This window comes from Coturnix japonica, chromosome 1 (genome assembly GCF_054131305.1).
Source record: "Coturnix japonica strain WE chromosome 1, WE-NBRP24, whole genome shotgun sequence".
NCBI lineage: Eukaryota > Metazoa > Chordata > Aves > Galliformes > Phasianidae > Coturnix > Coturnix japonica.
The window spans coordinates 73,287,097-73,302,830 of NC_140663.1; the positions used below are offsets into that span (position 1 = coordinate 73,287,097).

The 15,734-nt window shown below is 41.4% G+C and overlaps 1 protein-coding gene across 7 annotated transcripts in view; it reads left to right on the top strand.

Moving 5' to 3' along the window:
* The window catches only part of GSK3B (glycogen synthase kinase 3 beta), a 121,033-nt gene that overhangs the window by 79,581 nt on the left and 25,718 nt on the right, over positions 1-15,734 (top strand). For all 7 annotated transcript variants that reach the window (XR_014937560.1, XM_015874838.3, XM_015874814.3 and 4 more), the window contains 2 exons: positions 4,515-4,612; positions 14,521-14,616. Coding sequence is in view for 6 of the 7 variants with exons in the window: in XM_015874838.3 (XP_015730324.1) it covers positions 4,515-4,612; positions 14,521-14,616 (194 nt within the window). In the remaining variant the exon portion in view is untranslated. The remainder of the gene's footprint in view (positions 1-4,514; positions 4,613-14,520; positions 14,617-15,734) is intronic.

Here is a 15,734-nt window from a genome sequence, read left to right on the forward strand (position 1 = left end):
AGTTTTAGCCTGAACTTCCTCCTTGCAGGTCCGTGCCTGTGCCGCTGTCCCAGGGTACACTGCCTGCATGTTGCTGGCTGCTCTTAAGTGCTTGTTGCCTGGCTGCTGCTGCCAGCTGAAAACGTGGGATTGCTGCCCACATTCCCTTCGAATGTCCTGAGACAAACATAGGCAGACTCTGGAGTAGGGCTGGATGCAGGTATTTGTTACTATGTGATCCTGCTTTATAAAGAGAAGCACCGAAGTCAAGCTTTACTTGGATAACGTATGGGTTTTTTTTTATCAGGTCAGGAGATGAGGAACAAGAGTACTTGTCATAAAATGTGGTGCTTCTGGCTAATGAGGGTGCGCTGGTCTCCAGCACGTTCTCTCCGTCATGGCTCTGGCAGGGGTTGAGAGCATTCCAGAAGCAACATTTATAGCTGCTGGCAGGGAAAGATCAATCTGTACAGCCATATCACTGGCTTCTGCTGAGCTGTCCAAAAATAAGTGTCACAAAGTTATTCATTCACTTTCCTAGCAAGTGCTAGAACTGAGGACATGAGAAGTTCATCTCCTTCAGAGCAGAATTTCCCCCAGAGGTACATGCAGCAAAGCTGTCTCCAGATTTATTGGGAAAGAACCATCATGAGGTGTGTCCCAAACCTGCTGCACAGCAGTGGAAAAGATTTGCCTCTATCTAAGGTGGTCACTCCCATTGCTGAATATAAGCATGGACGTTAAAAGTACTGCCCAGTTCTGTCACCTGTGATTGCTGTTTCATCTCTTCACTACAGAGGAAGAGATGCCCATGTTGATGACTTCCTAAGCATTTCAGGTTTTAGCCTTACTCTACCTCACGTAGGCTGTGAATCTGTGCTGAGCAGATGTGCAAGACTTGCATTTGACATAGCAACACATGCCCGTTATCCCAGATTTTGTTCTCATTCTGACATTCTAAAAAGCATTCCTAAAAAACTAGCAGTGAAAAGCATTTTATGCTCTGGCATTTGGCAACCAGAAGCTGCTGATTTTACAACCTCCTAGGGCTACTGTTCCGACCCTGTTTTTTCCCTGCTGGTTTATACAGATGATTGGCTTCCAGAGAAACAGTTTTGAGATGGAGCAAATCCATCAAGTCAAATCAGAGTATGCTGGGGCAGAGCTTACTATCGGAGACAAAAAGTGTAGGGGACTGGTTGTGACCTATAGAGTTTAAGATGGAGGAAAATTCTTAGTTTCCATTGAATTGATAAGAGCGGGCAAATATTCCTTTTTTTCTTCATGACCTCTAAATAACGAGTTAGGGAAGGTGGTGTATAGCTCTGGGAACACTGCTGTGATGATGAGAGCCAGAGGCAAAATCTCACAGTTTCTTCTTGAATTTATGTTACTCAGCAGAGTTCTATAAACACCTAAGGAAAATTATTTTGTTGCCATCCCTACTTCAAGCTGCTAAAGTTGGCTGCTGATCTCTGGCCTTAAATGAGAATACTTAGAAGATTTTTTCATTTCCTTGAAGTGGGAACGTTGCCCAGGTCCAAACTTGGAAGAGAGTGAAGTGATGCTCCTGGAAAAAGGGTTGTGCATTTCAGTGTGTCTGTTGTACACAGTGATTAATTTATAGTGTTAGCAAATAAAACTGAGGAAAATGCAATAGGTTGTAAGAAGGTATTAAATCACTTGATCTTAGAGACTTTGTTGCACAAAGAGCAACAGATCTATTTCCAGTGGTTTTGCTGTGTCTGTTGGATTCCCCTGTCATGAATACCATAAGCATTCCTCAGACTTGCCTGGCTGCTCCCTTTTGACCTGCATCCTTTTTATTCTATTCCCTCTGCAGTGCCCTCAGCTTCTTCCTGCATGCTGCTGTCAGCTGCTTGCACATCCTCTGGCTTGTCTGCAGCTGCAATGCGTTCCTGGGCCAAGCAAGTCCTGCAGGGCTGAGCTTCTTCCCGCAGCAGCAGTGCTGCTCCTTGCTGTCCTCTCTTGTTTTCCCCAAGCTGAAATGGCCTTGATACTTCAACCTTTAAGACTTGTCAGAAATTGGCTGGTGGAGTGGGGAGACATTTAGAGAGACTAGAGAGGGATAAAAGCACAAAGGCAGTGTCATGGAGAAGCCAGACCAGAAGGTTAATTAAGACAATTTTATGGAAGCCACAGTCTAATTCAAAAAAATCATGCTGATGTAGTTTCCAGATCTTAAAAGGAACTGAGTTCAGAATACAAAATTACGCAAACAAAGCTGGCATTTAAATATGTTCCGTCTTTTCCTTTTAATATATTGTTCTTTTTCAGTCCAAAGTAAGTCTCAAAATAGTCAATAATGATTATAGCTTTGGGGTACCACTTGCTTTTGTATGTTCAGTGGAAAAGTCTTCACTTTCTCAACACCCCTTGCAGTGCCTTTAAATAGACTTTTGGGTTTCAGCGCTAGGCTTATTAATCTATTTCTTCACTACTTCTGAAGAAATCTGCTGACTTTTGGTGTGTAAGTCTCTAAATGCAGCTACCTGTTTGGAAGGCTCTTGGTACGTATGGTTGACATAAGTCATACATTCTTTTTATCATTTGCTCGCACGTATCAGTCTGATGGCCATAGCTATCAGTTAGCAGTCATTCAGAAGTCAAGGCTGTGTGTTGTTCTTTTCCTGTTGCCTTCCCCACTTTCCAGTAGAGATCTTGGCACCTTGGTGGCTTTCTACTAAATATGCTAAAAATTAAATATGCCTGATTTTCCTTATTTTATCATCTTTATTAACGATTTAGATGGGAGAACTGAGTGCATTCACAGTAAGATTGCAGATGACATCAAGTTGGGGAGAAATGTCAATCTGCCTCATGGTAGTAAGGCCCTTAAAAGGGACCTGGACAGGCTGGACAGCTGGGCTGAGGCCAACAGGGTGAAGTTCAAGAAGACCAAATCTCAGGTCCTGCACTTTGATCACAACAATGCCATGCAATGCTGTAACCTTGGGGCAGAGTGGCTGGAAAGCTCTGTGGATGAAAAGTATCTGGAGGGTGTTGGTTGATGGTCAGCTGAACATGAGCCAGCAGTGTGGCCAGGTGACTGAGACGGCCAAGGACATCCTGGCTTGTATCAGAAATTGTGGGGCCAACAGGGGCAGGAGGTGATTGCCCTCCTGTATTCAGCTCTGATGAGGCTGCACCATGAGTACTGCATTAGGTTTTGGGCCTTGCACTATAAGAAAGGCATTGAGGCCCTGAAGCATATCTAGAAATGGGCAGCAAAGCTGTGGAAAGTCTGGGACACAAATCTTATGAGGAATGGCTGAGGGTGTGGGAGTCATTTAGTCTGGGGAGGAGACTCAAGGGAGACCTTATCACTCTGCAGTGCCCTGAAAGTGGGGTAAGGTGGGAATTGGCCTTTTCTTCCAGGAAACTAATGATAGGACAAGAGAGAGTGGCCTCAAGTTTCATCAGGGTTCAGATGGGATACTGGAAAGATTTCTTCTCATAAAGTAAAGAAGGAGGCGTTAGAACAGGTTGCCCAGGGAAGCAGTGGAGTCACTGTCTCTGGCGGTGTTTAAGCAAAGGGTGGATGTACTACTTAAGGACATGATTTATTGGACAGTGTTGGTGGTGGGTGGCTGGCTGGACTAGATGATCTTAGAGGTCTTTTCCAACCTCTAAGAGAGAGAAGGGGAAAATACTTTTACATTAACCCTCTCTCTTTAATATAGCATGGAAAGGGTTGTTCTAACTTCCGTATGATTGCATTACCAACCTTGAATTCCTGAATGCATTCTGAAGTTACTGTTTTAGCGCTGGACTGCCTTATTTGCATATAAGATGTCTCTATAATAAATGAAGATTGTTTTCACATAAAGGAATAGCTGCTTGTAGCTTTGGTTTTTGGTATATGAATGAAAATGAATCTACAGATGTTGTTGACCTATGCCCTGCAGTGCTGTTGTCAGTGAAGTTTGCAAATGGAAATGGGAGGAAGATTAGATCTTGATGGGGATGAGAGGCCATCTCCTAGGTCCCATAATGATTAGATTCTGTAGAATACTAGTAATATTTGCAGTATTGGCTTATCTTTTAATGTATACAGGCTTTTAATACATGGGATGAAAAAAAATGAGTCTCTTCAACATTCAGGTGCAGCAAAACCATCAGCTGTTGTGATGATATCCATATATAGCTCAAGATGAACGTGATTAAAGAACAATGTAAGGCTGGGAAGTTCTTAATTTTCACATGGCAAATATTCAGTTCCTCTTTCTATGTGGTTAGGTTTTAATGTCAATATATTATGATGTTAACATTATTTTCCAGCTCCCATTGTCTCACAGTTTGACATCTCAAATACCTACCCCCTATTATTGTATGCCACACATCTTTTTTTTCCTAGATGTACATTTAGGAGAGGAATATTTTTTATTTTTTGTTATGTTGTAGTATGAAATGTGGCAAGTAATAAAGTAAAATTGCTTATGTATTGGTTCACTTACATTAAAAAATAGCTTTTCCTTATACCTTTCTTGCATTCTGCTTTTTTCCCCTTTTAGATGTGTGGTCAGCGGGCTGTGTATTGGCTGAGCTGTTACTAGGACAACCAATCTTCCCAGGTGACAGTGGTGTGGATCAGTTGGTGGAAATAATCAAGGTATGGAATTTTAAGTGTTTTTCCAACTCCATGGGAATCAGAATGAAAATGATCATTGTTACAAGCTTGGCAACCTACATACCGATACCACTGTACATGTTTTACATGTGCCTGTAAACTGTGATTGAAAAAATTCCTCATGCGTCTCTGAGAACTTGATAGTCTTTATTTGCCCATCTTGAAGTCAGGCATGATGGCTGTATCATTTAATTATATAGTTCTTTTTCCTCTTTGCTGTTTGCACTTTCAGTGTGGTTGGAAGTGGTGCTTACATAGTGAGCCAATATTTATTAATATGTGATTCTCATTCTTTAAGAATCTAGCTCTTTTCTTTGTTGCATGCAATTAGTAATTAGCTTTGAAAACAGTATTGTTGAATGTCTTTGTGCCAGATTCTTCACGTATGTAGCCTTCTTTTCTTCCTCCTTCCTACCAGCTCTTTGAGATGAGAGGTGAAAATGAGTGCTCCTTTTTGCAGACGGAAGAGCAGGACCTAATTAAATGTAGAGCAAAAATACCTTTCACCTGAAAAGCCTTGTTTTTGTAGTGAGAAAGACCTAACGTTTCTAAATGCATGATGTTTACATATTGCTTGTGCTCATACACATCTTGATTGATTTAATTTGGTAAACTGTGAATATTCTTTGATTCTGAAATTAGAAGCATGGAACAATAATTCATAGCTTGCAGAGTTGGGACCTGGTTTCCCAGCATCTGTCCAGTCCAGATTTGCTGTCTTTGAAATTATTCTTTCCTTAGTTTAGCTCCCTCCTTGTTCAGCTTCTGTGTTGAAAGAGGCAAGGTTTCCAAAGAGTATATAGTTCCTCTAGATGCTTCTGTACTCGTAGTAAGATGACAACCTTACCAAGGAGAAGTTGTGTACACATGCCTTTTTTCATGTTTTATTGCTGTCTTTGTACCTGTCCTATCACAGTGTCTGACACCAGCCAGTACCAAGCTGTCACCCTTCTGTATGGGGAACGTGAGCTAGTGAGGCTCAGAGTTTCTGTGGCTGGCTGTACAGTCTCACTCATGTGTGCTCTGACCTTTCTTGGCTCTCACTGTGTCTCCTCCAGCCTTTGGCCATGTAAACTTTGCTTCTGCTACAATGGTTTTGTGTCTGTCTTGCTGGAAGTCCTCCAGTTAGCTCCTGTCCTCCAGAGGTCTTTTGCACCTCCTTCTCCTATGACTTCCTTGCTTTTTTAAGTCTTTCTTCCCTGTGTATCTCAAGCTCAGCAGGTTCACATAGGGTCCGTGTACATAGGAAACACCAGTGGAAAACTAGAACTGCTGTCCCAAGTAGAGCTGATGATGCCACGAGTGTGAATTTTCTCCTTATGAGAAGCATCTTGGAGCAGTATAGTTCTTCCCATTGCATCTCTTTTGTGAGATGTAAAAGTCTGTAAACAAATCAGGTTGCTAAAGTTCCTGTGCAATTTGTGCAATAAACTGTGCTACTTGCCTTCAGATACTTGCAGAAAAAACCCTGTTTCGATTCTTGATTAATAGATGCAATCCCAAGAAACTACATCTAAACAAGTTTCTGCAAAAACTACTTTTTATACCATGATGAAAGCCCTCTAAAGTCCTTCCATGATTCAGTTAGAAAACTGAGAGAAGCCTTATCAGCAAAACCATAGTGCGCTGCAATTGCTTCAACTTTCACAATGTGAAAGTAAAATAATAAAGGCAATAGATGTCCCTTCATTATGGAGGTGCTTGCCAAGCAGAGAGTTGTTTTGTTCAAAGTTTTTTAGAAGCTGCTTTCATTACTTAGGCACTTTCAGTTCTGCAATTCTGGGAGTAAACAACTACAAACTGATAGTTCTGTAGCATATATGTGCTCTGATTGTGATAATTTGGCTTCGTTTACGCTTGTCTGATTGTGTATTGAAGCAGAGGGAATAATAAAATTGTTGATGGCCTGCATACCGCCACCTACAGCTTTTTTTAAATGCCACTACCACGATTTATGATAATTCTTATTGACCAGCTCACAGAACCATAAAATACCCAGAGTTGGAAGGGACCCTCAAAGACGATTAAGTCCAATTTAAAACTGAATATATAGTGCTGGCACATTCATGTCTAACAACAGCCAAAGGATTGTTCCGTATGAAGGCTTGAAAATCAGTAAGTTACAGCTCAGCATGATGATTTTCACCTCAGTAGAGACAGACTTCTGAATAATTTCTTTGAATGAAGAAGTAGTAATTCTGAATGATCATCCAAACCTGTGTTTGTTTGGGTTTTTTTTTATCTGCATACAAAAATTAAGTAAAACAGCTTAAATGTAGGAATAGCTCCATTTTATAGTAAGCCTAGTCTCTTCATTTAAAAAGCTACAGTACTGAGAAGGTTTTAGCAAAGTCTGAAAGAACAAACACTTGGAGTCTTAGGGTAGTAGTTATTAAAATGTGTTCACTAAATCCTTAAAATACAATGGAAAATGTGAACTTGAGTTGGGTAGGTGCCACGAATAATTTTCTGCCCGTATACTTGTTACAGAGACAACATAGATTTTCAAGGCAACAATGGAAGGGAAAATTAATGTAAACTGCAGAACTGTACTGTTTTTCAGTACTTCTGCGTATGACATGTTGTGTTGTGCATTTTGTATTAGCTATATATGTTCATAAAAGCATTGGCAAAAGGCTGACGTGAGAATACAGAGGGAATTGCGGTTGAGGATAGTGCAGCCACCAATGTGTGAGACATCAGGTTATTTAAGTCTTTGTTTAGAACGGGATTCATTTAATGTTGTTTTTTTTTGTATGTAGTTGGCATCCACCTCTTCCATTTGCAGCCCTGAAGTATTACTACTTCAAACTTTTATTGGAACATGGACTTATCTTAATGCCAGCTGGCTATAAAAGAAGAAGAGCGTATGGGATCTAGTAACTGTAGGGAGTCTCTCATGAGACCCCATGTTGAACACTGCACCCAGATGCTCCAAAATGAGAAGGGAGTGAACCTATCTGAGCATGTTCAGAGGAGGCCTCAAGGATGCTCAAAGGGCTGGAGCACCTCTCTTGTGAAGGCAGGCAGAGGGAGCTGGGCTTGTTCAGCCTGGAGAAGGCTGTGAGGAGGACTTATTGAAGCCTTTCAGTACCAAAGGGGGCCTAGCAAGGAAGCCGGGGAGGAATGCTTTATCAGGGAGCAGAGTGATAGGCAAGGTGAATGGTTTTAATTGGAAAGAGGGTAGGTTTGTATTAGCCACTAGGAAGAAATTCCTTACAAAGAGATCATTGAGGCACTGGCACAGGTTGCCTATGGAAGCTGTGAATGCCCCATCATCTGAGGTCTTCAAGGCCAGGTTGGATGGGGCCCTGGGCAGCCTGATCAGGTGGGTGGCAATCCTACCCATGGCAGGGAGTTGCAGTTAAGGTCCTGTTCCAACCCAAGCCGTCCTGTGATTCTAGAATAAACAGCCATGAACTTTCTAGAAGGTTGCAAGTTGGGACCATTGGCTTGCTGATATACTGTAACTATTTTGAGGCCTGACTTCTCAGAGAAACCCTTGAAATGTGTGTCTGAAATATGGAGAAAATTAAGTATGTGAAAATTCCCAAAAGAGCTAGAATTAAAAAATATATATATATATATATATGTACCCACACATTTGGGAATGCATCTGACTTTGATCACTTCAGATTTATTTGATTCTCCCATGCAAGAGGTCAACTGAGAAATGTTCCTGCTGGTTCCTTTCAATTCAGGATGACTAAGAGCCATGGTCAAACTCATAGCGCTCTTTGGGCCAAGGTAAATTTTTTCTGTTGCTTACTCAACTGTGGATATTCAGAGTGTATTTCACAGTGCAGCAGTTGGATGCTGCAACTGCATACAAAGTTTTTTTGCATTACACTGAAGAATGACTTTGAAATGCCACACTGTTCAGTGAGTTCTCCTTTCTCATGCATTGTGTGGTGATGTCCTTTTCAGTGATGGTGGCCATTAAGACAGACTTTGTGATACATCAATCCAGCATGGCCTGTTATTTCTGCAGGTTGCATTTTCCGCGTCTTCAGTTCTTTGCTACACTAGAAACATCTTTGTCTTTGATCAGTCTTTGAGTCTCTCCCATCAGTATTCACATACTTCCATTTCATCCAATTGCATAATGTCTTCTCCAGCCACTTCTGCTTTTAGTTTCTCAAGACCTATTGTCGATTTACCAGCAGCTCCAAAAAACCGCCTTTGTAAATCACAGCATCACATTCATATAAATCAAAAGACAAGACCCTCACACAGAATCACAGAATCACAGAATGAGCCGGGTTGGAAGGGAACTCAAGGATCATGTAGTTCCAACCCCCCTGCCTGGCAGGGCCACCAAACATACACATTTACTAGATCAGGTTGCCCAGGGCCCCGTCCAACCTGGTCTTGAACACCTCCAAGGACGGGGCATCCACAACCTCCCTGGGCAGCCTGTTCCAGGACCTAACCACTCTCCTAGTAAAGAACTTTCCCCTCATTTTTAGCTACTTTTTCTCTTGTTTGTATTTCTTCAGTCCTTCTGTAGCAGTACTTCCTTCTGTCCTTCTTTCTTTTGTATTACTTTCTAGATGTGCTCAGTCTGGCTAGGAGAGAGATCTCTTCAACAAACTTACCTTTGAGAAAATGATGCTCAGTATGGCAAAATGCTGCCTTGGAGCTGAAAAAAAAAATAATCTGAAAAACTAAATATCTAATTACATTCTTCTTGGATTCTTACATTGTTTCTGGAGAGAAATTATATATATGATGTGCTTTTTCCAAGGTTTTATCTTGGATGGTGACTTGTCATTATTTTTAGTTCTTGTGGACTATTCCAAATGTTAGGTTATCCTGTTGCTGGAAATATCTCGAGTAAGTAACCGGATACATTAATTTTAATTTTGAGTGACGGCCTCTTCAGAAATGTGCTAGTTCCTGACGCAGGCACAGCGGCACTGCAGGCACAGCAGTGGTCATGGTAGAGAAATGACATCTGAATGAGTACTACACCTGAGAAAGCAGTGGTGTGGGTCCCTTCGCCATGGGAAAGGTGAAACTGCTCCTGTCAGCAGCCCAGGAGGGTTGCAGTTTTCACCTGACTACAATCCATTATACAAGCAGGATGTTGCTGAATACAGCTCAGAGAAGAGTTCTCAGCCTGCAAGAGGGAAGTTTTAGAGGGCGCAGTCAGTGTAGGCTCCTGTGTGACTCCCTCTCCTCGTGCTCACAGCTAGGAATGTAATCGTGGTGCCTGCAGGATGACTGAGATGTAAATCCTGCTTCTCCCACAGCCTGGGAAAAACTGGCTGAAGTGTTTCTCCAGGCTGACCCATCTTCAACCGCAGCTCCCACAGAGAGGTTACCCAGCAATTCCCCACGCAAAAAGGACATTTCTGAAGCATTATCGTTTTCTTTCTAAGATACGCGCTTAAGTGCATATTTATCTTTGGAGGGATCTTATTTAGCTTCTTCCCACTACTCTGCTTAAAGCAGGAAAAGAATCTTTGTCAAAGGAATGAAACGGCAGTACTCACATGAGCAGACCCGGCATGCTGGGAGGACGGCATCTGCCAATCTGCTTTTCATTGACTTAACCATAAATATGGAGCATGACATGCAGTGACCAACTTCTGACAGCTGTAAGAACCAGCTAGGAGCTTTTTTGGTGTGTTTTTTCTTGGTTCCTTCCGGATTGTGCGCTGAAGATAAAGCATGAAATCATCTTCCCATAGTTCTCTGGGTTGGGAGTGAGGCAAAGGGAAAAAAAAAACGTATTAAAACCCAAACTTTATAGTATCGAGAATCCTATCTGTGCGTAACTTTTTGATCTGTGACAGTTTTACTGAACTGAACACTAAGTATAGACTGCAATTACAATATATGGCTCACACTCAAATGTCAGAGTGCTATTTTGGGCTCGGTTTTTGCAGTAAAATAAATTCATTCGCAGCAGTTAATGGGGAGAGTGGAGCTGTCTTTTCCGGGAGAATAGACGAGCAGAGAGAAGACAGCTTGTTATCAACTGTGGTCCTGCATGAGGGAGTGCTTCCCAGGGACCCATCATGGATTGTACATAACACCTGTGTGTCCCTGCTGCAGGATATCATCCAAGTCCTTCCCTTGTGTCCACAAGGCAAGTCCTCTGGCATTTCACCTCCAACACACACCACAACTTGCCTGTTCACGTACCTCATGTTATTTCTTGCTTCCAGTGCTTGCTGGCAGGCAGTATAAAAAGATGATGAATAATTATTCATGTCAGTGGTGACAATGGATTTCTTCCTATTCCTGTTGTGTAGCTGTTCTTGAGGTTTTTAAGTAGAAGAAATCTCTATATTTAGTTGGCTTTCGTTTCTGTTTGACAAGACCATGATTTTGAAAGGAAGTGCATATAAAATGTGCAAGTTTTTTACCACAGACCTCTTGAAGCATTAGTTCAAAACCAACCTGTCCTTACTGCTTGAGATACCAGCAGTATCAATTTAAGTAATTAGTTGGCACATCTCTAGCAACTTGCAGACGTGTTTGTAAAGGTAATAATTACGCCATCTGGTAAACTATACACACCTGGTACATGTTTCTTCCTGAGATAGCATGGTTTTCATGGGGAGGGTACTATACCACTGCGTGGTTTCTAGAAGACTGCACTAAATAACAACCTTCTTCTCTCTCAAGTTCACTTCGATCCTCCCCAGCCAGAGTTTCTGAACTCTGCTTTTAGCTGATTTTGATATTTTAGCAAATAACCAGCAGTAAGTAACAAGGGCTGTCAGAAAGGGCCTTTATTCTACTGAGGTTTATGCAAGCCTTGCAGTTTCCACTTCCTCCTATGTTGAAACAGCATGCTTCTGGTCTTGTAGCCCTGTACAGTTCTGCACAGTGAAGCCAGGTGTGGACAGCAGCTGTCTTCAGTTCTGGAGTATAGATCCTTGTGTGAAAATTAGTTGCAAGTAAATGAAGATCTTCATGCTATTTGTGAATCTGGAGAGCTTCATCTGTTGCAGGTGAACGTCAGGGAAAAACTTTCCAGAAAATCATTGGAAAATCTCCCACATTCAGTTTCTGTCCTGAGAGAATTCAGGTAGCATCTGTTTTATGAACAAACATATTCCATGGTTACTCTTCTTAGATAGTTGATGTGTTTTTATTCAAGAGACAACATTGGCTTCTGGGGATGAAGAACAAAGGCAATTATCTCTAGCCTGATGTTGTCTTCCCTTGCAAGACCTTTTCTTGTAGGCCCCTTCCATTCAAATGTTTTGTGTTCATTCCTGACACAGTATTTCTTAAAAGCCATGTAACTTCCGCAATGTTTGGGGAAGCTCATCCACGTATAGAGATACCTGCAAGGAAGATACAGAGAAGACACAGCCGGGTTCTTTTTGGGTCTCCAGTGCCAGAGCAAGAGGCAATGGACACAGACCGGAACACATTAAACTCAAATCCAAACACAAGAAAACAGTTTTTATTATGAAGGTGATTAAGTATTGGAGGCTGTTTCCTGGAGAGATTGTGGAATCCTAGGAGATTTCAGAAGCTGCCTGGATATGGTTTTGAGCTCTTGCTAACCTGCTTGAGCAGAGGCTTGGACCATTTGACCTCCAGAAGTCCATGCCAGCCTCAGTGTTCTGTGAAACCTGTCAGCAAGGAACATCTGCTCCGTAGTGTTTTCAGAGTTGGTATAGCAAAAACGGTTGTTTCACAGTATAATTCTGCCAAAAATGTGCAAAGTAATTTATTCTTCTCCTTTGCATTCCACCAGAAATAGCAGTCATATGAATGACTTCTCTTTTTAAAAGAGAAAATGTTTGCCCAGCTTTTGTGATAGCATAAGTGATTGCTGCTACTCAACAAGGTTACTCAAAGGTATTGCTCATGTACCTAAAACTCTGCATAAGTCACTAAGTCATGGTTTTACAATGGTGCGGCAGAGTGCCCTGGAGGGTAGGTTGGGGTTATTCCCATCCCTTGCTACAGGACCTCTTCCAGGCATTGCAAGTACCGGAACATTTTTATAGCTTATCACGTCATTCATCCTACTTTTTTTTCCCCCCTGGATTGTGATTTGAATATGACAGTCTTAAAAGCAACCGTTTTTCTTCCTGTGTACTTTCTTCCTCTTTTTTTTTGGCCTTAATCTGCCTACTCGCAGTACAAAGTGAAAGCATATAGACACCAGTGGCATGGCTCTGCAATCTAGAGAAGAAAGTAAATGCAGTGAGTGACTAATGTACGACACACATCCTTCTGTATGGGTCAGTTTATGTGTCTGAGGCTATATAACCAAAAGGTGCGGCTTACCCTTCCTTCATCTAGTATTATCCTTCCTCAAAACTTTCTTTTCGAAGCATTCTTGACATCTTAGGCGTTGTTGATTAAATGCTTCACTATCCTTGTCACCAAAGCTTCAGCTCAGGAGTTGCTCTCTCACATCATTTGTAGTTAGGTCAGTGGGTTTTCTGAAATGCGTGGCTGGGTGTTGTCCATGGATCCTCTTCTATCAATGCCTATCTGATCTGAAATCTCTCCCATCCTATGAGCATTATTTAGGTAAAGATACAGGCACTGTGCAGATTCTCATTCTGTGCAGCCTTGGGAACTGAGCCAGATTCCTGAATTTGAGAGATATGAAAAACTTAGTCCTTGCCTCCTCTTAGGAAAGCTATTAAAGATGGTTGGTTTTTTTCTGAGTGGGGGAGGAGGTGAAGGAAGGCAAACTTGCCTTTAAACAAGCTCTCTCTTTGCGGTGGAGGCCTTAAAATGCAGTGAGCTGTGAGAAATGGTGGGACAGCAATACAAGTTATCCATAGTTTGACAGGAAGTTAAATAATCCAGGGAACTTCCAAGTTTTTGCAAATGGTTTTTGACCTGCATTGAAATTGAAATACTTTTAATTTAAAGCATTGCTTTATGGTAGATATTCTGCCATATTTTAAATCTCAAAGAGGTAGCAGCCTCCCTCCATAGTAACTGCTGGGGTTTCTTTGTTGAAGTGACACTTGTTTTTGTCCCCTTTGCCTGACTCTCCAGAGTGTGTTTGTGCCATTTCCACTCCTGTAACAGAACAGAAATGTTCACAGGTAGAATTCATGATGAAATACTTCTTTTGCACTCTGCCTTACTAGCTAATATCATCACATTTTAGGTTATTTCCTCATGGAGATAGTGCATAACATCACAGCAGTATGTATGGCAGGAGCAGGGTGGTTGTAAGCTTGTCAGAGGGCTGTTGGTCATGACTTAAAATGCTTGCCTGTGCTATAGCTGATTAAGGATGCTACAATCAGCAGTACTGTTGTATAGCATGAAAATTACAGCAGACTTTATTCCCCATTGAAATACCATGAAGTTTGAGAAGGATTCTTGGATTTTGTGAAAATGTTTGGAAAGTAATTTAATCTTTGACGCTTGGCTTGGAGCATGAGCTCTGCCACCAAGAGACTACTGAAGCTGGGTCAGGAATGACAGAGATGATTGAGAGACTGAAGCATCTGCCATATGAAGAGAAGTTGTGAGAGCTGAGACTGCTCAGCCTGGAGCAGACAAAGGGATTTTAGCCATGTGCATTTATACGGGCTCTTCTCAGTGGTGTTTTCTTAGACAACAAGAAGCGAGGGATCTGAGCATAGGTTGTGGAGTCTCCATCTGTGGAGATACCCAAAACCCAGCAAAATGCAGTCCTGGGCAGCCTTCCCAGTATCTAACACTGCTTGAACAGTGGATTTGGACCAGATGGCCTCAGGAGGGAAGATCCCTTCCAATTGAAACTGGAAGTTTTGTTGTTTTGTTCTCTATATTCACTTACTGATTATATAGATTGACTTCAGTTAAGTTTTCTTGCTGTGTAATAGGTTATACTGGGCTCTTCCAGATCCACATGAATGTAAAGCATATGTAAACAATGGCTTTTTTTTTGTCCTTTTTAGGTTCTGGGAACGCCTACAAGGGAGCAAATTAGAGAAATGAATCCAAACTATACTGAATTTAAATTCCCTCAGATTAAGGCACATCCATGGACTAAGGTAAGTCTATATGATCAGATAATAACAACATATGGGCTGAAACTAAGAAATTCAGGGAGTTAAGTGTTACTGTCTTTGTAGCTTTCAGTCTAAACTAGGTGCCTTTAACTGTGCTGGAGACCCAATAGCTCTTAATATAGGTAAGGATAAAGGAGATACTGAAGCAGTGTATTGTATTATATATAGTCTTCTTTTGAGGCTGCCTACAGTGTTTTCTAAAAAAACAAAAACAGTGGTGTCTGTGTTTGTAGTGGATTGCAATGGATCTAAATCCTGTCATTCTATAACTTCAGATGTGTGTAAAAGTCACTTAGAAATGAGAAAGTGTTCCATTGATGCGTGTGACACTTCCATAATGCTGTTACATAATCTGACAGTGAAAGTTGACAGTCATTTTCTTATCTGGTTCTTTCAAAAAATATTGTTGTATTTGTAGTCTGGTAGGTGTGCTGTGTAGCATTTTGGGTTTTTTTCTTTCCTGGAGTTACTTAAGACTGTTTTGCTACCTAGTTTTTAGAAGGAAGTACTACTGCAGTAAATACTGGCAATAATATAACCAGGGTCATAGTGAAAACCGCTAGCATTAGAGTAAGTTCATGGCTTCACAGTTAAACTGTCCTCCATGTGTGGAGGAATGGTAGATTTTTTTACTTGAAAAGTGGTAACAGCTGGTCATTTAATTGCCCTCAAGCTTGTGATTTAAGTTAAATATCAAGTTTTAAGCTCTGATGCCTGACAGTTAATATTTTCTTGAGAAGTATCTGACATAGTTGCAGAATGTTGTCATCATACCTTAATGGTTCAGGTTTTCTTCTGCTATATTATTTATGTATGAAAGGATCTTACTCCTAGCTGAGCACATGTCCGGGTCAGACTCTTTAAGACCAGATGCAGTGTGGTGATAGAAACCGTGGGTAAACTAGCTAGAGCTAATAAAGGGTCTTTCTAATAGCTGGTCTTATATCTAGCAGGTATATGCCAAGCCAGATATGCTGTTTATACGATAGATTCTTCAACATTTTGTGCACCACTTCAATTCTCATTTTCCCCAATAATTCCTGGTTTGTGTTTCCACATCCTAGTTTCTGTGGATTGGTTAAGTGATTTATAGTAGTATG